At 44.8% G+C, this 24,663-nt stretch overlaps 1 protein-coding gene across 13 annotated transcripts; it reads right to left on the bottom strand.

The window, feature by feature from the left end:
* GIT2 (GIT ArfGAP 2) lies at positions 1-24,624 on the bottom strand. Of its 13 annotated transcripts, none has more exons than XM_042034785.1 (22): positions 24,497-24,624; positions 20,033-20,166; positions 19,407-19,519; positions 18,605-18,710; positions 18,201-18,287; positions 17,926-18,056; positions 17,380-17,474; positions 16,694-16,739; positions 16,248-16,253; positions 15,841-15,892; positions 15,299-15,371; positions 14,877-14,974; positions 14,486-14,597; positions 13,871-14,013; positions 13,006-13,155; positions 11,139-11,387; positions 9,660-9,749; positions 7,157-7,239; positions 6,887-7,069; positions 5,234-5,350; positions 2,997-3,060; positions 1-2,211 (listed from the first exon to the last, which is right to left on the bottom strand). In XM_042034785.1, exons 1-22 carry the CDS (start codon positions 24,618-24,620, stop codon positions 1,999-2,001), a joined length of 2,469 nt encoding a protein of 822 aa, XP_041890719.1. In that variant the 5' UTR covers positions 24,621-24,624; the 3' UTR covers positions 1-1,998. The 13 variants fall into 13 exon arrangements, with proteins under 13 accessions (XP_041890719.1, XP_041890720.1, XP_041890723.1 ...); XM_042034786.1 differs by having other exon boundaries at positions 15,841-15,889; XM_042034789.1 differs by lacking the exon at positions 9,660-9,749.
* Positions 24,625-24,663: the final 39 nt, after the last annotated feature.

The following is a 24,663-nucleotide window of genomic DNA, read 5'->3' as shown; positions in this document are numbered from 1 at the left end:
AAGGGTTTTAGCATTTTATAGTAATACTGTAAACAAAAGATTAAAAGTCAAAATATTGTACAGACAGAATGACACTGATAAATACAAGGTTTGGAAAAAGGCAAAAAAGCTTTTCCTTTCCTCTGCAGCATTTTGTAAAGGAAGAGCAAGTTTGTATACAGGGGAACAAGAGGAGATCTAGTCCTAAAAGAAAAACACCTTTGTTATTTGAGGTGCTACAAACTCTGTGACTGCAGTGCTGTGAGTGGAGAGTTCATGAACTTGCTGCTGGGGGTTCCTGTGGGGTGTGAACCACTCTGATTTCAGTGTAGCTGGAGCAGGGGCTGGCAGTTCCTAAAGTGTCCCTTGGTTTTGGATCAAAGGCAGGTTTAAATAAGTGATAAATTACACCATAGCTCAGTGTCACCCTGCTTTGGAAAGCAGGTAAGATATGTTAAAGAACAGCACACAGAGGTGTCCTGAGAGACTGAAAAATACCATTTGCTGCCTTTCAGCCATGCCAATTTAAGGAGAAGTTCCTAGAAGATTCTCAATGTATTTAATTGCCAGTTGCATGATTTTGAAGTAGGTCTCACAAAGATCATTTGTAGTTCTAATCCCCTGCGTTGTCAGGCTAGAGCTGCTTCTGGGGTTCAGAAGGACGGAGAGGAAATAAAACCCCACAATGAAGAACATTAATTTACTGGGCTGTCATCTCCTCTCTCCATTCCTTCCCTCAGGCTCTGGGAGCCAGACACAGCACCAGGAATCCAGCAGTGCTATGGCACTTGTGCTTGGATATATCCACGCAAACACACCATGGCTGGCTCCTGGGCAGTGACAGCACACTTCCAAGTGGGACACAAAGCAGGGGCAAAAATCAGTGACTTCCTGCACCACCTGAAATTCAGACTCCCAAAAAAATTCTCATTTTTGAAATTATGGACTGACACTTTTGTGAACTGTTACGGATGAAGAAACGTGGAGCACATGTGGCCACTGGGGCCAGGCAGTCTGGCAGCAAGTTGTCAAATTTTGAAAGATTTGCATAAAAAAACTTAGGATATACAAGAAATGTTTTCACATTTGGATATGTTGAGGTACAGAGGTTATGTGCTGTGGCAGACACAGCTGCTTTTGCACTGGCACTCTTCTAACTTCCTTTTTTTGTTAACGAGCACAGAAATCTTTAGTGAAATTGCATCTGGAGTTACTGAGAAATGCTGCTGCAAACAAGATGGTGCCTCAAAGATGACAGGAAAATTCTGCAGGAAACTTACCAATGAATTACTAACTCAGAAACAAAGGATAGTATTTAAACCGCTAATGCCCTAAAGTAACATCAAACATATATATTAATGGCATAGTGACAACTAAAAGAAATAACTATTAAGTTTCAAATTCCTTCCAAAACATAAAGTGACAAAGACCTTGTAGAGTTACACGTAACAAGCTTGGATGCCCACAACTACTACTGGTTTAGCAGACTAAAAACATATTGCACAACAGTTGGTATGGGAACAGAGAACGTTGGGCTGGTACCCCGTTACCAGGACAAACCTTCTTCCTGCTGGGAGCGGTCCCGGAGCCTGGGGAGCCTCAGCCAGAGGGATCCTGGCAGGGGAGGCTCCGGAGGGACGGAGATGCTGCCCTCCCCATCTGTGCAGTGGTGTCAGAGCAGTTCCACCAGCAGGATCTGAAAGCAGAACGTGGCCCCAAGGAAACATCTACAAGAGCTCGGTACAGCGCTGGGACACGAGAGTGGCTCGACAGCTACTTGCGACATGCTATTATCCATAACTACACTGGCAACACAGGCACAAAATAAGGCAGTGGGTTAAATTAATCATAAAATTGTTAGAAAACATGCAAAAATAATACTGAGTTTAAAAAAAAAAAAAAAAAAAAAAAAGTTTCTTGCCCCTTGAAGTTTTTTCCTCATAAAAATGCGCATAGTTCCACACCTATATGTTGAAATCCAACCTTTAAAAAACCCCAGAGTAAAAAGCCCCGAGTGCCTCAGTTGTTGTTCTCTTTGGTTGTGATGGTGACCAGCTGCTTGGCAGCCTTGGCGATGTCGTAGGCGCACTGGATGACCTGCTGTGTCACCAGCTGGATGTCGGGCGCGGGGCTGGGCTCCGCGGGCAGCGCTTTCCTGCACTCTGACTGCAGTCTGTAGGCACTGGATGTCAGCAGGCGCAGGGAAGTCCTCACCAGCTCCGACTTGGGCTTCTGGGAAGGGAAAACAGAAGCTGAACCAGGCAGAACAACACAACCTTTTAATTAGCCGGGAGTGCTCACAAGGGTTTCTTTGATGCGGGATGGCTGCGGCCAGGCTCTGCCTTCCCCTCGTGGCAGCAGGCAGAATTTCTCCTCTCACGGAGGTTCCAAACGGCTGCCAGGCAGCAGGCAGGGAATAATAGCTCCATGCCCTCCCTTAGGAAGTTACTCATGCACATTTCTGGTGCCTGTTTACTGTCCCAGCCCATGTCCTGGCTGGCAGGAGGGGACAGCGTGTCCAGGACGATCAGTGCAGGCGGGACAACAGTCTTGGCTCTTTCCTCGTGGTTTTGGAGAGGTGGCTAAGACTTTACAAGAACTCAGCCATGGGGATTTCCCTCCCTAAATTTGCTGTGAGCAAACAGATCACTTTGGTGGATGGGTAACAGATCTAAACATGGCTGCAGGAAAGAAATCCAGGCAATGGCACTCAGATGGAAAAGGGGGTGATGAGTCTGGTGAAATTCCCATAGAACTCCACAACTCTTCATGCCAGATCCAAGTACCTCCAGTTTTCTGCTGTTCTTAAGAGTTTTAAGTTCAAGAGTACAATTAAAGGCCTGGACTCACTTTAGCCCTTCCCAGCTGCCACGCTAATAAATACAACGGTGCATCATAACCCCATCATTTCTCCCTAACATTTTCATTTAAGGAAAATAATTTTTGATTTTCATTCTGAAGGGAAATTACACTTGAGGAACAGGGCCAAAACCATTCTGATGGTGGCAGGTACTTACTTTTGGGAACAAGGCTGCCATTTCTGTCACTGCCACATGTATTCTCTCGGAGCACGGTATATAACTGCAAAAAGATGCCCTGGGTTAATTATTGTGTAGAGACTCCCTTCCCTCTTCCAGTTCATTGCTCAGTGATTGTTACTCTAAAAACAACCACGTGGCTTCAGAAAAAGCAAGAACTTAACCAATAGTGCAAAATTACTTCTTAGATTTTCGTTGTTCTTCAGAGTTGGTTTGAAGGAATAACTGTCCCCACCTTTTATATAAAACATTCTCAGGAAAGTCTCCATTTGTTTGCAACTTCAGAACACCAAGATGCCTTCTTGGATTCATTAATACCCAGTAAACAGACAAGGCAGAGTTCTCACACACATGCATCCCCAAACTACCAACTGCATTCACAGCCTGTGAGTTCTAGGCTAAATATTCACTAATTCTGATGAGTTAGTTAATAAAACAAAGGCAGATTCCATGAATCCTCATTGATTTCTCTTCTGATTTATATACCAAACGAAAGCTGGTCTGTTCAAAATAGATCTTACCATAAACTGCTGTGAATAGTGAAGTGTTAGTGTGCTCTCTCACAAGTCTCATTTCAAGAGACTCGTTTTTATGCATCAAAGACTCAACTTTAGCATAAGTTAGTTCACATGATTCAGTCTTAACAAAGAGAATCTCAAAAATCACAAAGCATTCAAGAAAACTATTCAGCACGTGTGGGTTATGGTAGGTCAGTGCCCTTTCAAGCAAAAAGAGCCCCCGAACCCACCCCCCTCCCCAGTCATTATTTATTTGATCTTCTTGCAACACCAAAGGTGCAAAAAAATCAGTCACTTGCAAATGCACTGAGAGAGAAGCAACACACTGGGGTCATTTTGGCAATGCAGGAAAATGCCTTGAAAAGGAGTATTTCCATGTGTCTCAAGTCACATGAGTTCTTCCAAATAAACTAAAAGTGGAGAGAGGTCTTCCAAGTTCACCACAATTCCCCTTCTGCTGTTGAGTTAATGGTTAATCTGCTCCCTGCAGCGCCCTGCTCATTAAGAAGTCAATTTACTGATTAAACCCTTCACTAATAAGCCAGAGAAAGCCCTGAGAATAACCTGAATGAGACACCCAGGTGAACAACACGTGTTTCATTGTATGCTCTCTAGGTCAGCTGCAAAGTTTCCAGTGTGGCCTGGAGGAATGGCTTTAGGTTAATGTCTAAACACTCACTGTGAGCTTGTGAAATGCTCTGACACTGTGTTGGGTTTACACACATTCCAGTGAGACATCAGGAAGATACTCAAGTAGTGACAGCTTGGAAAAGGAATCCCTCATTAGCAGTAAATTGTGTTAATCTCTTTCTCCAATCCTGACATTTGTTGGCCGGGGTTTGAACCTGGGCAGTTCTGTTTTGAAGAGCCTCTCACTTAAATTTCATTTCTATTTTAGGCATTAATAAACAGTATTTTGGTCAGGTTGGAAGATACCATATAAACACAGATCTTTTTTCATGGATTTGGGATGCAAATGATCTCATTTGACCCCCAGCTGTATAAACACTTGAGGGGCCTCAGCTAGCTGTCAGGTGAGAATGTTCCACCTTGGGGATGTGAAACTCCTGCTACTTTTGCAATGGTGCAAAGATGCAGCAACCACATGTTTTGTTCATAGAATCACAGAACACTTTGGGTTGGAAGGGACCTTCAAACCGCAAAGATTTCTTCCTAAAGGAAGAAGTTCTTCCCTGTGAGGGTGGTGAGGCCCTGGCACAAGTTGTCCAGAGAAGCTGTGGCTGCCCCATCCCTTAAAGAGTCCAAGGCCAGGTTGGATGGGACTTGGAGCAACCTGGGCTAGTGGAAGGTGTCCCTGCCCATGGCAGGGGGTGGCACTGGATGGGCTCTAAGGTCCCTTCTAACCCCAACTATTCTGTGATTCCATGATCTAACCAAGTTGTTGTAATTTAATTTACCTTGACAGGCAATAAATAAAACAGAGACAGGAGAATCCTTTACACCAGAGCCAGCTGCAGCTCCAGGCTGTGGTTCTGTTTCCCCACTGATCACTACTGGGAGCTGAAGGGGCTGTGTCACACCCCTGGCCTGCAGGGGCTGCCTGCAGTTCCCTCATCCCCTGGAGCATTTCATGCATCGCCTTCCACGACCCCCGTGTGGCCGGAGTGGGAGGGAAAGGGGCAGCAGAGAAGGAGAAAGGACACTGTGCCTGGGAGGCAGGGACAGAGGCCAGAGTACCAGGAGGCAGGGCCGGGCTGCTGGCTGGTCAGAGGCTGCACGGGGGCTCGTTCAGCCCCGGGGACCCGCGTGCCGAGGCTGTGTCTGAGCTGGGATGTGCCCCCACGCTCCAAGGGCCTGCTCAGCCCATGGAGCACAGGGAAAGGGATGGGAGAGAGTGAGAAACAAAAGGAAGAAGGGGTTTTATTAATAGATTATATTCTTGCATGACTTTTTTTTACTCTCCAGTTATCTAGGCAGCACATGATTTTTCTCTACAACATTCTCAGCACGAGCTTGGAGGATGTGTTATTACATCCTCAAGTATCTCATTCTGATAAGGAAGCATTTCCCTGTGTTAAGGAAGCCAAGGAAGAGGAAAACAAAGAACAGCAGCTTCCTACTTCAGTGTTTTGCAAAGTAACACTCATCTAAGCATAGGCAAACACCCCACTCCACGTGTGGTAGAGAAACCAAAAATGCAGCATAACAGGTTTTTTAAAAGCCTGATCAATTCAACAATGAAAGCCAGGTCTGCTGCATTCTTTCCTTCAATGATTTAGAAAAAATATCACTGTATAGTGTCACTATCATATTGTATAGTGTGATACCATAAAAACTAAACTTATTTAAAGCTTCCCTGTGAGAAACAAGCAACAAGAGATTGCACTGGGAAAGGTTACGCCAAGGGCAACGAGCTCAGCACAACCACGGCAGAAATCGTCACTTGGCATGAGAAGGAGAGGCCACACCAGCCCTGCTAAAAATAGCAAAGTACAAGAAGGAAAAAACACAGAACAAAAGTGGCCCCATTGTTGTGCACTCCTCTGAGCGAGGCAGGAAGTGAGGGCTCAACACAAACCGCTGCTGCTTCTCCCAGGCACAGAGGGCACCGAGCTGGGGCCACAGCAGGGCCAGATCTGCCAGCCTGCAGGGCCAGGTTTGCTGGAGCCCAGGGTGTTCCAGCCCCAAAATGTGCTCACACCTGTGAATATGTAACTCTGATTTACAGCCCTCTGAAAGAGCTGCGTGGGAAGCAGCACCTGATGATCAGCAAAGGGAGTATCACTTTTAGTCACCCACAGCTATTCTGGAAACTGTTCAGGTGGGCCAGAAGTTCCCTGAGGGAGCCGAAGCTGCTGCAGCCTGGTACGCTCAGGCAGTGCTCTGCTTGCTCAGCTGTGTCTGTATCTAAACACAATAGGTCAAATACTTTTGTTGATACGTAATTTGTACTAATAGCTCAGTAGGAAAGCCAAATTCTCTCCCTTTCACAATTTTCGTCTGAAGCAAGACCTGGTGTTACTATCACATTCTGTGGAGCGTGATCACCTATGGACACAGAGGGGTGAAGGCCCAAGAAGCACTTGCAGTGAGTTCTCTACAACACATTTGATTTGTGTCTTATTCAACACTTGTTTTGCAGCAGGACTCACAAGTTAAGGGCGGGGCAGGCAGCACTGCAGCCAGAACCCACTCACAAGGGGCTGGTCACTTGTCCCCAACTCGCCCCGTGGCACTAAGGACACCAGGGAACACCACAGACCTACACATTTTACAGGTGTGAAATAGTGAGGCTGTATTTTTCTACAGGTGTACTACAGGTGAAAACACCTGAAGAATTTTCTTTGTTTTCTCACCAACTGCAGAGCTTTTCCAGCACTCCCTCCTTACCTGTCATGTTTGTTCTCCTGTGCCGCTCGCAGCAGCTCCTGGATGTTCTTGGTGATCTGCTCAGTTTTCCGAATCACATCTTCTGTACTGGGCAAACTGGTGCTGGGGGCTGAGTCTGTGTCTTCAGGGATGGACCCTTCCCCCTGCCAAACGACACTGCGCTGCCGCCCCTTCCTGCCCGACCTGCAGGGGAGCAAAGCAGGGGTTGGCCTGGGCACAGAACAATCTCCTGTCACCCCCAAGCTGTGTCAGCTCTGTCACAGCACCTACCCCGGCTCCTCCAGCTCCACAGGGGTGGTGGGGTTGTCATAGTCGCTCTCAGACACACTGCTCTGCTTCTCCAGCTTCGAGGCCTGCAAGGAACAGATTTACTTCAGCCTGTGCAGGAAAGAGCAGCCCTGGGCTGTGCCAGAGCCATGCCCTGTGCATGTGGATTTGCTCTTTGCACAACAGCTCCTGCAGGAGCCACCACCCTGGAGCTGCTGTGCCCCTCTCCCCATGCCAGGCTCCTGCTCAGATTGTACCCGAGGCCCTGGGCACTGCCAGCACAGCACAGCCCCACCAGCCCCTGAGCACCCAGCATGGCAGGACAGACAGACAGACAGAGCACAGCATCCTTCCCTGCCACTGAAACTGCCCCAGGGGCACACACCCAGAAGCCCACCAGGAGCAGAGGCCAAACAGAGAAGCAGCACCATGAAACAGGAGCCTGAAGAGTGAGCAAGAACCACTGGAGAGGGGAGAACCCTAGAGAAAAAGAGGCCAGACCAAGACAGCAGAGCAGAGGTCAGAGACCATGGGGGAGAGGCTGAATGCAGAGTGCAAACCAACTGGTGGGAGGCTGGCCCTGGGAAGGCCACTGCAAAATGGGAGCCTAAAACAAGGGCTGAAGACTGTGGCAATGGGAAAGCCAAAATAAAGACAGGAGACAGAGATTGGGGGAGTCCAAGCTGCAGGTGGAAGACCAAGGGCACACACAGAGCCGATGAGACTTGGAGCTCATTACAGTCTGGGGGCCAACACGAGAGTGGTTAAAGCCCATTGCAAACTGGAGCCCAAAACAGGGTGGGAAGCCAAAGTGTGAGGAATTGAGGCCCACTGAATGCTTAATATTGGTGCAGAATTGGAAGACCAAAGAAGTGAGAGTTGTGCCCCAGAGCACAGGATGCAACAAGGGCAGGAGGCCCAACCATCAGAGTAGAGGGCCATGGAAGAATTGTGTCAGGAGGGCAGGGGCCAATTCCAAAGTGGAAGCTGAAATGAGCAGGAGGAATGCAGGGAAGCAGAGGCTGGATTGAGCTCTGTAGGCCCATTGCAAAGTGGGAGGTTGATCCAGCTGGGAGGCTGATCCCAGAGCAGAGGCTGAATGAAGAAAGGGATACTAAAATGAGCTTGGAGGCCAAATCCTCGGCCAGGCTCCAGGATCACCCACACATCTGCCTCAAGTCTTCTAAAAACTACAAAGCTTCACCCAGGTGCCCAACACAGCATGTCTGGTGTCAAATACACCATGCTGATGTCACTCTGATCACAGAGCAGCAGCTCAGGGTCCTTCACAGCCCCAACAACCAGCCCTGGGGCTCTTACAGAAACCCTGAACTCAGCATCAGGGTATCTCAAGGGTTAAACTGTAAGGGACACCTCCAATGTGCATCCCTGACCCAAACATTTAGGAATCTGCTTACCAAATAACACTTCCTGACAGACCAGAAATGTGACCAGGAACTGGTTTTCACTGGCTGAGATTCAGTACATTTGTTAAGCACTCATCTGATGCTAAACCAACAATTCTTAACTGAAGCACCTGGAGTTATGAAACCATCTCAATCTTAAAGTTACTTTGCACAGAAGGAAAAACCAGCATTTTTTGAACACTCCTCTCTCAGGACAGCTGGTAAAGATCAGTTGTAAAAGTGACATGTATTTTGAAGATAAGAAACTATTACATGTAGAGTCTGACCTTTCCCCTCTCCCAGGTGTACAGAGACCATGCCAACAGTGGCAAAACTCTACCATCTGGTCAGAAATACAAACAGCAGTGATGAATGACAAGAAGAGGATACTGGGGATCACTAATACAGGATCAGTGTAGAATAAAAGCAACCAACCAAACCCCGTGAAAGTTTCCAGTGCCAGACAGCACTGCAGCCAAACCCAGATTTCCATTTGGCCAAGCAGGTTATTCCCTTGAAAGTTTGATCATCTATCCCTACTTGCAAATCTAGTATTTTCTGGACTGATATGTCCAAACATTGTACAGTCAAAATAAAATGGGGACAGAAGGAATTAAAAAGCAGGTTCTGTGTCCTGGCAGGGAGAAGCCAGAATAAACTTTTAAAACCCCAGATTTGGAATCTGTAAGGCAAACAGTCAATCAGGACCACCTGGATTGGTGCAAGCCACTGGCCCCCAAGGAAAGCAGCTTTGAAGCTGGGCCTCATGCAGTGCTTTTAGTCAGCAGGAGAGTTGTACATTGGCTTAGAAATATCAGTGAGAGCCTGGAAAATCACTGTCCAAACAACAGCCAGCTTGTCTTGGGGCTGTTGTGCAGCTGAACAAGTGACCTGGAGAACTGTGCGTGGTGTTAAAGGCTGAAGATGCGAAATTAGAGAGAGGCAAGTGCCCAGAGCTGGTGGCAGCAGGAATGGAAGGGAGGAAGTTCTGCTCCATGCAGGCTGGAAGGCCAGGCAGTGAGAGGGGGAAGAGAGAGGATGTGGTTCTGGGGAGATTGGCACCTCCTCCAGGGAAAAGACCGATTGGGAAGGTACTTAACCCTTCGTGTGCTCTCATCCCTCGACCAGGAAAGCGTGGAGGGGAAGGAAGGTAGAGATGAAGAGGAGGTCACAAACGCACTCCTCCCGATCTAAAAATGGGAAAGAGAAAAACACTCGGGAAAAACCAAAACACAAACAAACTCTTAATGAAATTAAAGGAACATTCTTAAAACCATGGAGGTGACATAAAGAAAGAACGATGTCGAGAATCTGGCTTAGGCTGAGTGGACTTAATTCTTTCCAAACACAATTGAATTCATGCTCATTGTAATGCTGAGATTCCAGAGGTGCCAAATTCCACGGAGAATAAAAAAAATTCACCACATGCCAAATTAACTAACTCCACATAAGATCAACGCTTCAGAACAGCTCCTCCTATCCAAATCTCCACCCAAATGACCAAAGGACCTATACAAAGCATTGTCACATGTTGCAAACACTGTCAAACACAAATGAATTCGGACATTTCCTGCTGCCAGAACTGCCTTCATATCAACATGACAATATAATTTAAAATGATCCAGATTTCATAGTTTAAATTAATTTAATTGAAGGTGGAGGCTGATTCCCTTGATGCACTCAACTTTATTCTGTGGAATGTGCATGGAACATTTGCCCTCCCTCATGCCAAAGGTAACTTCAAAATACATTTTAAAGGTCTTAACGATTTAACTGGAAGTAAATACAAGACAGGGCTACCAACAGGGAAAGATATTGTCAAAAATCCACACATTTTAAATGTGTGTCAAAAAACCACTGTCCTGTATTCCTGCCCACAGGGCAATCTAACAAGGTGAAATAAAAAATTAACTGCGCTAGTTAATTAAACGCACTTGTTAATTAAATGCACTAGTGTGTGTTGGGTCACTTCTGTAAAGTGTGAACACCTCAGTGCAAAATCCCTCTGGCTAACAGAGAACTCCCTCTCCACATCACACAGGAAAATACTAAACCAGAAGAATCTGCCTGACTGGCAGATCTAACCCATCTCCAGCCTCCAGTTCCAAACTCAGAGTAAGAAACTGGTGGGCTGGGGAAAATTTTTCAAGTTTATTTTATTTTTGCAAGGTGGTTATGAAGTTCCACAAATTGGTACCTGTGTGTTTATCTCCAGAAATACATGAACTTTACCTACCTTCTTGGAACACTATTTTCCCCCCCTTTCTGGTTTTCAGACAATCACATATTGATATTTTATATATATGTAGTGTGGTTAAAAAACCAGCTGAGCAGAAGCCCAAAGCTCCAGTTTACATATTCCAGAACTGCTACAGCTTCTGCTTTTCAAACCATCAGGCTCCTGCAGACATGTTAATACAGCAAACATGAACAATTCTCACAGTTCTTATTCCCCATTTTTTTTTTTGTCCCCTCTTTTTTTTCCCCCTGAGGCAGAAGCTGAGTGAACAAGCAGAGTCGGAAGAGACGGGAAAGCTGCACATGAGAGGCAATGCAGAAGCAGCAGCAGTTTTACTCACGTGTGGAGGGAAGGGCTGCAGCCTGGTGATGTTTTCTTCTGGGTAGGTGACCTCTCCCATGGGCAGGTAGGGCTTCTGCCCTGAGCCAGTCTCGTACATGGACATGGGCCTGCTGCCCCGGGCCGACGGGCGCCGCTTTAGGGAGGAATTGCTGCTGGGGTCTGGGTACTCAGAACCACTTTGCACCTGATAGATATTGGTTGTGGCCTGTCTTCTGAGGGTGGTATTTTCACTCTGTAGCGTTTGGAGCTGAAAGAAAATTGTACTGTACTACTTGGTTTGCAAAGAGTAAGTGCCAAAAGCCAAGTGACCACGCAACGCTCGCTTGGCAGCTGTGCTAGAAAATCCAGGTACTGCTAGCTGGGGGTTCATTTCTCTTTCAAAATCTACTTGACTTGCTTGGTATAAGCATAAAAACACCTTTGTTCCAGATCTGGAAGTATTTAGGTGCTGATTTCCAGCAGCTGCTGGGCTGTAAACTAAGTTAGATGTTAAAATTGGCTGTTGTACTCCAAAACACATGACCCATTCCCTCCAGCCTGCTCTACTGGCACAGGAATCCTGGGATAGAATAAGGCTGTGGGGGGAAGGACTGCCAACACAACAGTTTTCCAAGCAAAGGGAACCATTTCAACAGCCAATACAAGGACTTAGAAGACTTTCACATAAGGCCCATGAAATCTGACAATGCCAGAACTGCAGCACAGACGCCAGAGGCAGCACAAAGGAACTCAAGCTTGCTCTGCAAAGCAAGGAGAGAGTTTAGCTTACAAAAATTAGGCATCAGCTACTGCTATCTAAGAAGCCAACAAGAAAGCATTTTAAAGCCTTTTATTATGTATTCATTTGATAGTGAAAACGCACCAATTCTGATTATTTTGTGGACTTAGAGTAAGTTTGCTATATTAACACATCAGAAAGAAAAGATGCAGTGAAGAAAAACTGCAGCACAGCAATGATCTCCCTTCTACTACACCATGTAAATATCCTAAAGCCTCATTAATTCATAGGCCCCAAAGGTTTTTTTTTAAACCCTAAATAGACTGTATCTGTTTAAAGAAACTCAGTATAAGTGAAAAGTTAATTCAGTTGATTCAAGAGAAATGCTCAACCAGTACAAGCTGTTGAAAGACCAAGGAAACACCCCGAGATCTCCCAGTGTTCACCATTCCAACAGAATAGAAGAAAATGTTGGCACTTAACAGACAAGGATAATCCAATATGCTGAATTAGCTCAGCCTCAGGTGCAAACAGTCTCACCACTCTCCAAAAGCCCTGCTCTGCCCCAAAACAGTGGGTCCACCCCACAGCCTGAACAACTTTCTCTACACATCACTCTTGCAGGATTGTAATTCTTTGGAAAACAGGATTTTAAACACTAGTTAAAGGGATTAATCTGAGGGTAAGCAGCCAGCCCTTTCTAGCCAGTGTGACAGACAGGATAGTGAACTCAGATATAAATTGTCCTTAACCCCACAAAAATATAGATAAGTGGACACACATAAGATGTGGGCTGGCACTTGCTTCCTCATTGTTTAAAGCTGCTTATATTGAAGCAGGACAGCAAAACCACACAAGACTTGCAACAACTGCCTTGTCACTTGGAAAACTGATGTCAAAGTTTTGACATAAGTCAAATCAGCCTCATGATTTACTAGGTTGGATCACCACGAAAAAACAACATTCAAAGCACGTGTTGCACATAAATATTTATAGTCTCGTATCTGATCCCAAAGCAGCTCCACTTTAAAATGAGTTTTCTCACTATCCTAATACTGGATTATCTCATCCTCAGTTTCAGCAGTTTTATTCTAACAACTTCAGACACCCCAAGAGCTGGAGGGCTTCCCTCTGCTGTGGCTGTTACCTTTTTCTGCATAATCCTTAGCTCATCACTCAGGTTGATGTTCACTTTCATTAACTGCTGAATCTTCACCTCAGAAGCCACCAAGGCATTTTTAACCTGCATATATTCCTGGGCTGTCACTGGTCCATCTGACAAGTCTGAATCCAAGCTCTAGGAAAAGGAAGAGAAAAATACTGACACCATTAAGAAGAAGAAAACAAGACCACAAGATTTCAACAGCTTTTCATGTACTTACTTTAAAGGCACCACAGTTCAAATGGAGTTTAAATGAATAAGATCCATTAACCAGAATCATTTGAAGTCCTCTATAAAAGCAATCTGATGTCAATTAGCTCTTAGCTCCTCTAAAAACATTTGCATTAGCATTTCAGTGACAAAATACTGTTTTATAAGGATTTTTTAAAAAATATACAATAAGGAGTGCAAACTTATAAATGACAGACTGCTAAATATCCAGTGTACATATCCCAGGGAAGATTAAAGTAGAACCACCAGGTTTACTGCCCTTTGATATCATTCTGCATTACTCCAGGAATGGTTTAACTCACTTGGACACTATTGGTCTGCTGTGAGTATTTCTTCAGTAGGAAGCAGTAAATGCTTGTGAAATACCATGGAATCACTGATTCAGAGCTTTTTGGCAGATCCAATTATTTCATCTATGCAATTAAATCTATATCTTATCTCCAGACATACACATTACTTTTCCAGAGAGGTTTTTTTTTTTTACAATAAAAATTCCTTAAGCAACAACATTTAATTTTAGAAAGTTCATAGACTGAGGCATGATTATGAAATTAAGATATTGATTTTCTGATCATGAATGCAGAGTACACTTGGGGGTGTATCACTGTTTCAAGCTTACCTTCTGCCTGTTTGATTTAGCTGCATTTGTTTCCAGATCTATATCTTCATCTGAAGCAACACTGTCGTAATCAGGCTGGTCATTGTCCTGACTTTCACTGCTGTGCTGATTGCTGATGGATTTGAGTATCAGCTCCACATTCTCTGCAGATCAACACATTAAACACATACTAGTAAATCTGGAGAAGAAATGGAAGTTCATACTCTGAAAAAAATTAATTTAGATCCACCTAAGAGGTATGAATGATTACTGTCCCAAACTTTGAAGTTTTATGGTTCTGTCTTTTCATTTCTTCTAAGTGTTAAATAAGTTAGTTAATTTAACTTCTAAGTTAAAATAAGTGGTGAGAATCGTTTAGGAGCTTAATAAAATTCATACAAATTTAAAAACCCCAACAGACTACACTGGACAAATGGGTAGCAGCATTCAAATACAAAATACAGGGAAAAATTAAAAGTTAGAAGAGATTCTTTTGTATTTTCTCTCCAGAAAAAAAACCCCAATATATAAAAACAATAGATCTCTCTCTTAATTCAGTACTGCTGAGGGGCTCTGGGAGTGATTAAACTACTGAGGAAGTGCCTGTAAAGGAGCTGACAACAAAAGATCACTCACCTTTAGAACCAGTGAGAGAATTCCCCTGTTGTCTTCGTTTGGCATCACTTAAAATGTCTATAACCAGAGTAGCAAACTCGTGGGCATTAAATCGAGCCAGTTTCTGCCTTCCCTAAATTACAGAATAATGCAGAGGAAAAAAAGTACATCCTGCATCAGATGAACAGCAGAGCTCCCAGGAAGAACTGACTATACACTTGGAGTTGACTGTTCAACTTCATTTATTGCAAACAGTATGATTTAAAGGGGAAATATGAAATTTTATTTTAACTTCTTTCCAAGTGGATGCAACTCTTCTACAAAAATGAAATGCAGTAAAGCAATATTACTTAAGCCTATTTAATTACCTGGCCTATTAAATTATTTGTACAATATTAAGAAGATTTCATACCTGATTCCTGGTTGAGGAATATTCAGGATTTACAGGAAGAAAAGGGACCACTGTGGTCTCTGTCACGAGTGTACTGTGGTTCTGAGTAGCAAGCCAAACTGCTCCAGAGAAAAAACAAAAAGAGGGAATAACCTTCCTGTACTGCTTGACACTATTTCTTTGTCAAATAAAAGACTGCAATTTCAAACACAAACACAATCAATTCAGAGGAAAGCTTTTCCCCAGAGGGTTCTCCATTTTGTGAAAAACACAAGATTTTTTCAATTAACATCCCCTTCAGGCAATGCAAGACAAAGCAACTCCCCTCAGCAGTAATTGCTGAATACAGAAGCACTTGAACAGAACATGTGCTTGGATTGGCATCTTGTATGTAAAGTAACAATCCAGATTTGTTTTATTTCATTCCAGAAAGCCTCACTCACCTGCATCTGTTTCCCTTCTGTCAACTTCATCATACACATCCATGGCAAGTTCTTCAAATAAGTGGTTGCTTAGCTAAGAGTCGAAGAGAATAATTACACTTTGAAAGGAAATGAAACCCAGTAAGATCTCTGATAACAGAGAAAACGCAAGAGCACAGCTCTGCTCTTTTCTTCAGCCTCTCTAATTCATAGAAATGCTCCTTTCTCAGCCTGCACAAGGAGCAGACATGTATGACCACCCTATTTCTAGGTACAGAGCCAACCATTCTGTTCTACACTTCTCCCTTCCTGGTCAATGGACTTTTTTTCACTCCCATCTGACAACAAAGAGACCTTTTGTGTTTGGGATGAGGCAGAGGCTCTGTGGGAATGAGGTACCAAATGCCACTGGAGATGTGGACTTCAACGAACAGTGAAGGCTCACAAAATATTTGTGTGTTTCAAGCTGTTCCTACAGCAGATGGGTCAAGAGACACTTGTGGTAGGAAGCCTGAAAAATGAAGTGCAGAGTTTGCCACATCTAGAAAAGAAGTTTTACTTACAGACTGAAGCTTCTTCTTGGCTGCTTTTGCCAGTTCTGATACATCCAGACTGCTATGAAAACAGGAAGTGATCATTACATCTACAGCATTTCAGGGCTTCTACGTATCAAAATTCTACATTTTGGTAACTCAGTGATTAAAATGCCACTTTATCTTAAACCCCCTTATATTTTAGTGTTTTTAGCATTATTTTTAACACACTAATGTTACTAATATTGCTACTATAATATCACTATTAGCACATTCTTATGCTCTCTTATACAACAACTTACACATTTAAAAACCAAATAATACCAAAATTTCTTTGGAATATGAATACCCACAGCTTTTTACCCACACAATTTTTAGGTTATTACAGTTTTTCACAGCAATGTTGCAAGCAGGAGGTTGGACAGTGGTTTACTTACAGCCGTCTTATTTCCAATTGCACAGCAATAAAAAAGGAACAGGGACTTAAAATTAGTACTTGATGCTTCTTATACAAATATGATTTCATTGATCACAACCAAAAGTTAAAAGCATAAGTATTACAAAAATCAGGAAAACACTCAATTGGTCCTTGAATTATTTCCACAATCTGTTTCCCAGGAATTCCACATGTGTGCTCCCTTCACAGAAATGTCTCACCTTCTCCCTGCATTTTAACAAATACAGTCAACTTCTATAATTTTCTGATTTGTTGATATCCCAATATTCTTTCTAGGGAAAAAAGCTTTCAAAACTAATAAAGGCACACATTAAAAAGTTAGAATGGCAACAAGCTTAAAAGGTGTTTCAGTAAGGAAAGAAAACTTAATTATTAGGGTTTTTTTACTCAGATGTTTTCAGACATGTGATGGAATCAGCAGCTTACCTGTCTGCCATCTGAGGTATAACAAAGTGCTGCCCATTTTTGTGCTCTAGAGTTGAAAACAAATTGCATTTTAATAGGTTGGTACTGGCTTACAGTTTTCAATAATATAAGCATCAGGCAACATTAAGTAATTTATCTTGCATGTAATTACTCAATTTCCAATTATAGGCAACTAGCAAGTTATAAAAGAAGGCTCCTGCCATGATTTCCAGGTGTTATCAAAGATTCCAATTAAGGCTTATTACTTGTATTGAAATTCTGTTAAAAAGGAAAATTAAGTTCTAACACAGATTACCTTTATGGTTAAAAATCTCTAAGTGTCCTTGTGTTCAAAAGGCACACACTTAATAGAACACTCCCCTGCTGTTGCATTTCAATTAGAAGAAACTACTTGGAAGAGTTTTTACAGTATATAAAAAACATGTATTTGTGGAAAACCAAGAAGGAATTTTGTTTTTAATTTATATCAATTTAAAACCCTGCAGTTTTATCTGAATTTTAAATGCATCAACCCTAATCTTGCATCTTATACTTCCTTTGGTTCTTTCTGTGTAATTTATATAACATTAGAATATTTGGAAGTGATACAAGAAGTGCAGTGCCACTGACACAAATAGGACACAGCACAGTCTGAACTGTGCTGGAACAGACAGTGACAGGTCTGAGAGTGCAGGTGTTGTGCTCACCTGGTTTCCTGCCACAGAGGTAGAAAGCCAACCTGTCTGTGAGCTCGTACTGGATCTCCACCAGCCGCTCTGCCAGCTCGTGGTGCCCCCCTTGCCTGCTCACACACAGGGGACAGGGGTCAGTCAGTGACACACAGAAATGGGCAGAGGAACAGATTTAGTACAAGCCAACACTGCACGTGTTTGAGTGCATCAACCCATCACAGACTCACAGCCTGGTTCCACTCCGTGTGCCCCAACCCGGCCCTTTCCTACAGCAATTCCTGAGTCAACCCCCACTCCTGAAGCCTGAACTTGCAGACACTCTTGTCTGATTAATTTCCTGTGAGCTGCTAGATTGGCACAGCCTGTGTCCTTGGCCTCACAGCTGATGTCTCAGGCACCCAGAACACAGGCTGTGATCTGATGAAAATACTTATTCCTCATTTTCATTCATTCACTCTTCCTGGAAAAAGTATTATTAGCATTTAACACACAAACTATTTCAGGACAGAAACGTATCTCAGCAGGTCCACTGTGTGATTTATGGACATCAGAGACTCCTACCTTGCATAGTCAACTGGAGTTTTCCCATTGGAATCTTGTGTGCCAGGATCAGCACCATAAACTGCCAATAGTTCTGCTTGCAAAGTCTGTCCTGCCTTCGCAGCAACGTGGAGCGGGGTGTTTCCTTTCTCCTGCAAGAGATGAAAGAAAATATCTACTTAACCAACAGGTGTGAGTTGGAGATTGAAATATAACATGAATCAGCTGAAATGAGTATAAATAATGTGAACTGTAATTGATTGTATATCAAAAGAATGAAAAGAAAATGTTCCTACAGGATGAAAGAAGTTGGCTTGAGCTCCTAAGGAGAGCAGTCGCAAACAGGTCTCCAGATTCCCTGTCCTCACACTGGAATGGAGTTGCTGAAAAAGAAGCAGAATTATATTTAATACAGCAGCAACAACTGTGAGTCAGCAGTTGTTTTTCAGCCATGCTTTGAGAAACAAAGCAGAGTTCTCACTACAGATCTCTTGTGTAAAGGGTTTTCTCCAGTTCACTTCAATTACTGCCTCTTAACATCACCTCCAGCATCCACATAGATAACCCCAAAAAAGGGGCTTTGAGTTGAAGTCAAGCTTTATTTATTTATGTAATAGTGCAGAAAACCAGAAACAATTAAGCCAAAAGCAACTAAGGGAAGTCAGTGAGATCTGCCTGTGCTGTCCCAGGAGCCACTGACCTTGCTGAGATCCTTGGCAGTGACACTGTCGTCCTCCCGGCACGGCAGGCGATGCACAAATGCTAACATTTGATATTTAGCTCTGATGAACTCTGCTTTGTTGGGACTGCAAAGAAAAATCCAGGCAACAAGAAAGGAAAGGAAAGAAATATCAGTGCTTTCGTAAGTAATACAGATGCTCCAGAAAAACAGAAAAATTCACAAGTGAAGACTGAATCAGAGCTTTGCATGTTGCTGGTGGCAAAGTTAGGCATGGAAAAATATTTTCATTAAAAACAACCCAGTGCAGATTGTCTGACCATACAGAGAAAACGTCTGTTACAACCATCAAATATCTGCAGACTGTAGCATGTGGTGTCTGTTTCTTAAAAGAAATGCAGACTCTAAAATCATGCCAGCTTAAGATCTACACTTACTCTACGCAGTTATTTACATTTTCAAATAAAGCACCATAGTCAGGGGCAAAAATCTCTAAAGTTTTACTTAATTACTCAACCAAACTCCATTTTGTTGGCAGCATTCAGTGAACTGAAGCACATGACAAAGAAAAGTCCTTTGACTAAAGGTCCTCACATTCAACAGGAATCAATAATTCAGAGAATTCAAGCCCTGTATTCCCATTTTTCAATAAATTTTAAAAAAATCAATACTCAGAAATAAAAGAAAAAAAATAACCACTTTAGTCTTTTTCTCTTCCAGCAAGCCAACACACACAGGTTCCTACAGATTCCTTGCTGCCCTGTCACTGCTGAATAAAATAACCCCAATTCTCTAACATAACAATTCTGCATTTCCCACTTACTGCACTTTATCCTGCGGGCTGGCCTTGCGCCGCCCGCTCATCACGGAGGCAGGGTCCAGCAGGGAGTGTTCCCAGATGGAATTAGCACCATTGTTGTACAGCGTTTCCACCATCTGAAAGCCAGAATACACAGACATTTTGCTGCTGGCTGCACTAATCAAATATTTGTACTTATTTTCAAGTAGATATCAAGCCAACAGATTCCCACTCTGCGGGCCAGCATCTGTAACCTACTGGGATATCAGAACTGGGCACGTGCTTAGGAGGTTATGATGTGGAATGCAGGGAGAACACCCTTAAAATTCTCTGCTCTTCCCAACAGCAGCTCCAGTTCAAAGAAAATCTTGCATTACACTGAAAATTCAGGTTGAAGCAGATGTACAGCAGAATTGTGAAAGAAAACTTGAGGTGACCTTCCAAAGCAAAGGTGTCAAATTCAAAAGGCAAAGACAATTCTGATTTTAGTGGTCCACCACAGAAAAACAAGAGAAACAAAACAAGAATAACCTCAAAAAGCAAAGCTTAAAAGGACCAGCCCCTCTCAAAAAAAGGTTTAGTGATTTAAATTACATTTTAAAAAATCACTATATCTGGCTTTAATGGAGGAAAACAGTTTTCCTCTCTACCTGCAGCAGTGTTGGAGGCCATGGGGTGTGTTTGAGATGCCTCACTTGGGAGATGTGACGGCCCAGGCTCCTGTGCACACTGCAGCACTCGTCACAGATCAGGATCCCCCTGTTTATGGATGCCCAGCAAGGATCTGCAAAAGAAGCCATTCATTGTAACACAGGAAGCAACATGACCTTGGATTGCAAAAGCAGAGTCTAAAATGAGCAGCTCTGCCTTTTAACCTTCCCTGCTTAGCCACGGTGTGAGCCTGTAAATGTTACAGCCTTGCTGGGGCTCTGGATGCTGGGAAAATGGGAAACACCAGCCCTTGCACTCAAGGGGGATGTGGGATTCCAAGGACAGTGAGGAGATCTGCAGTGGAAACTTGGGAAAAAGCCCCACTGCTTGCAGTTCTTCCTGTGAAAATACTTTCCTTTCTAAACATAACAGGACACTGAATTTATCACCACCTTCAAGTGCTTTACTTGTTATTTTGTGGACTCCCACGAAAGTATTCCTAACAACAGCGCCTACCTGCTCCTTGGAAAAAAAACTGTGGTTGTTTTGGGGTTTTTGTTGGTTTTTTTTTAAACTTGTCAAAAAAATCTTTTTTAAAAACAAATCTATACACATGAAGTTGCCACAGCACTCAGGCTTTTTCACCTACTACTCTGTTTTCAGTTTTATATATAACAATGTCTTTTAAATTTCCACTTTAAATAATAAAAACACTCAAGAATGTCATAATAAAAAAGGATACCGATGTGTCAAGTCAAAGGCTCAATAAAATCCAAAATTCTCAAGCAAAATAACTTCATCTCTCACCACATCTGAACTGAAGCATCTCATAAGCAGCCCAGAAGAAAACTGATGGGAAGTGAAATAGTAAATAATATATATGAGCTATTATGTAGCTTCAGACATCAAAAGGCATAAAATCAAGTAGGAATGGCACATTAGGTTGAAACAATAAATGCCCACAGGACACCAAACAGGTCCCTTGGCTGCTCAGAGCTCAGTCTCCAGAAGAAACTCCAATTTCTGTCAGTGACACGTGAAACTCAACGTGCCTGAACCCAGCAGGAACAGGCAACTGAGCAGCCAGCAGAGCTTCAGACCTAGCACATCCCAGGAGAACAAAAAAGGAAATCAAGATCTCTTTTATTTTGGAAAAATCTTAATTTCAAATGCAGAGATGAGTCTGAGGCCAAATAAGTGAGTACAAGGCAAGCCTGGTATCTGATGAGAGAACTTCTGAGTCCTGTCAGAACACATCTGAGCAGTGGTGCATCATGGAAAAGTCTCCTGTGACCCATGCAACAAACGGACTGAATCCTTGCAAATGAGATGTGACCACAGCTGTGGTTTCTGAGCAGAGCTGATGATCCGGGTGTGCTGCAGGCAATGCAGGCAAATCCGTCTGAGCCACGAGGGACAGGAGCATCTCCTGACCTGCCAAAACCAGCCCAGCCCAGAGCCAAATGAAAGCAGGTGTTTCAGAGGAGAAAAAGTAATTATAAAAAACCCAAATTAACAACAAGCACATAAACTCCTTTTAAAAATCATTCCATTACTTAACAACTTTCACTTCCAAGAAGAAAAAGAATAGCAATGGAGTGAGATGCATTCATGGCAACCTAATGACCCAAACTGAGGCAGCCTTCCAGATTAATGAGCCTGGTCCCTTCATGTTAGAGACAACCTCATCACACATGGACGGGATCCTAAGGGATCCTTCCCCTTGCCATTTCCAGGCTGTTTGTGAGCATTGCTCTGCATTATCAACAGTCAGCACCGGGGGTTTTCTTTACCTCCACCCCAACACCCAATGCCCCTGGATATTTTAGGTTTAAATTTAATGCAATGAAGTGTCTGCCCTGGAATTTGAGTAATTTTTAAGAGAGACCTACTTATGGACTCAATCAGGATATGTTTAAGCCAGTACCAAAATACACAGAATCCCGGGATAACTGAGGTTGGAAAAGACCTCCAGGATCATCAAGTCCAAGCTGTGCCTGATCCCCACTGTGTCACCCAGCCCAGAGCTCTGAGTGCCACGTCCTGTCCTGCCTTGGACACCTCCAGGGATGTTGACTCCAGACCTCCCTGGGCAGCTCTTTCCAAGGCCTGACCACCCTTTCCATGAGGAAATTCCTCCTGATGCCCAACCTGACCCTCCCCTGGCACAGCTTGATGCAGTTCCCTCTCCTCCTGTCCCTGTTCCCTGGGAGCAGAGCCCGACCCCCCCTGGCTGTCCCCTCCTGTCAGGGAGTTGTGCAGAGCCACAGGGTCCCCCCTGAACCTCCTTTTCTCCAGGCTGAGCCCCTTTCCCAGCTCCCTCAGCTGCTCCTGCTGCTCCAGACCCTTCCTCTTCCCTGGACACGTTCCAGCCCCTCAATGTCTGTCCTGGAGAGAGGGCCCCAGAGCTGGACGGAGCACTCGAGGGGCCTCAGTGTCCCAGCACAGGGGTGGTCACAGTGGTCACAGCCTGGCCCTGCTGCTCACGCTGGTTTTGGTACAAAAGACAAGTGGGGAGAAGCTGCAGGGCCGGGCGGGCACTTTCAGGAACCTGCAGGGTGGTTCAAAACAGGAAGCGTGAGATGAAGACAAGCCCGGCCGTGGGTTTGAGAAGTGAGCTCCTGCCTCAGGATAGGAAGTGCAGCACAAGAGCTCCGGTAAGATCACCTCGTGTCAAAGAAAACCCTCTGTACTTTGCCACAGGAACAAAGGGGGCATTGATGAGGCTCCAGGGGAAGCACTAACTAATGCAGGTGCCAGGCACACCCGCTGTGATGCAAAGGCTGCAGCCCTCAGATCTCCTGACACAGCCCCTCTGCACCCACTGACAACCCCCCTGGTTTAGGTAAAGGAAGGGGTTGATTCATTTTATTTACAAAAGGAGTAAATTAAGATTTCTCATATACGTGGAAAAGCCAGTGGATTTCTAGTAAATAAGTAAAGACCTGGCAGTGCTCTAATGCCACGATAAAAGGCCGGGTTACAGGATTACCCTGACAGTGATTCCGATACCCCGAGGAGCTTAAGGAACACAAACATTCACACAGCTTTATCTCAGAGTCAGAGCACCCCCGGTGTGTGAAAGCATAGATAGGCTTCCCTGTGAGATAGGGACAACTGCCTGCCTGAGAGATGCCAACTCCATTTATTGTAAAACCAAAATTCTACAAGGATACAAGTAGAATCACAGAATCCCAGACTGGTTTGGGTTGGAGGGAGCTTAAAGCTCACCCAGTTCCACTCCCTGCCATGGGCAGGGCCATCTTCCACTATCCCAGGGTGCTCCAAGCCCCGTCCAACCTGGCCTTGGGCACTTCCAGGGATGGCTCAACCTGTGCCAGGGCCTCCCCACCCTCACAGGGAAGAATTCCTTCTGTAAAAAGAAGGAAGCAACTTCTTGGAAGTTAAATTGGAATTTTTATCATTTTTTAAAACATAACTCAGATTAGATAAAAGTTGTTCTCTCCCTCCCACAACCTATCTTCTGCCAATTCAAGTGTTAGCTACATTACTGTGCTTTAATTCATTTCATTATGTACATAATTAATTAATTATATCGGGAGAACCTGCCCAAAAAACAAACGGCAAAAACTAGAGAGACAGAAAAGATACAGACAAAACAAACACACACAGCTGATGAAATAAACCAGGACAGTTTTAGATACAAGAGCAGCACAACTACAGATGGTCAGGAGATGCAACAGCCTTTCTAAAGACAAGATCTGTTTCCATAAGCTCCCAAACGATCTGCAGTGGGAGACGTGTCAGCACAGAGCAGACACTGCTCCTTGAGCGTGCCCGCGTCTCCAGACACCTCAGCGCAACTTTCCTTGGAAGTCTGGGACACCTACACCCAACCCCGGCTGTGGGACAAGTCCCAGTTTAACCCCCCCCGACCCTGGGAATACAGGAATGGATGCACGGCTCCGAACCCAGCCCCGCTCTCGCCTTCACAACTCCCCCAAAACAGCCACTGTCCCTTCCAGTGACACATTCCCAACCCACGCCCTCCTCCCACCTTTCAGCCCCGTGACTGGAAGGTGGATTTCTGTCAGCTTTTCTCTTCCTAAATTAGGGAGCTCCACATTTCCTTTCATGCCGTTGGGTGTCTACACGATGTTCCCCGGGGCTCTGCCCCCCTCAGCCTCCCCCGGGCCCGGGAGGGGCGGCGGTGCCAGCGGGACCCGGACACTCGGATACCGAGTTATATCCCAGCCCTGGAAGGGTCCCAGGCCAGCCTAGACAGGGCTTGGAGCAACCTGGGCTCCTGGAAGGTGTCCTGCCCATGGCAGGGGGTAGACGGAATAGGCTTTAAGGTCGCTTTCAACCCAAATCATCCCGGGCCCTTCACAGGTGCAGCAGCGGCCGCTCCGGGGCGGTGACACCCCCGGGCCAGCGGCGTCCCTGCGGCCCCCGGCCCGAGAGGGGAGCCCGCGCGGTGCCGGTGGCGGTGCCGTGCCTACCCTGAGCGCTGCAGTCGGCGCAGACCTCGCTGCTCCTCAGGCGCTTCGCCATCGCGGGACCGGCGGCAGCGGCGGCAGCGGGGCCGGTAACGGGCCCCGCCAGCCCCGGGCCGGCCCCGCGCATGCGCGACGAGCCACCCAGCGCAGCTCCACGTGTTGCCCGCGCC

Source organism: Corvus kubaryi, unplaced genomic scaffold, assembly GCF_017639235.1.
Source record: "Corvus kubaryi isolate FWS band 111438036 unplaced genomic scaffold, C.kubaryi_AGA036_p1.0 37382, whole genome shotgun sequence".
In the NCBI taxonomy this organism is placed as follows: Eukaryota; Metazoa; Chordata; class Aves; order Passeriformes; family Corvidae; genus Corvus; species Corvus kubaryi.
Note: the sequence above shows the minus strand (reverse complement) of the source record. Positions and strands in the feature narration are given on the sequence as shown.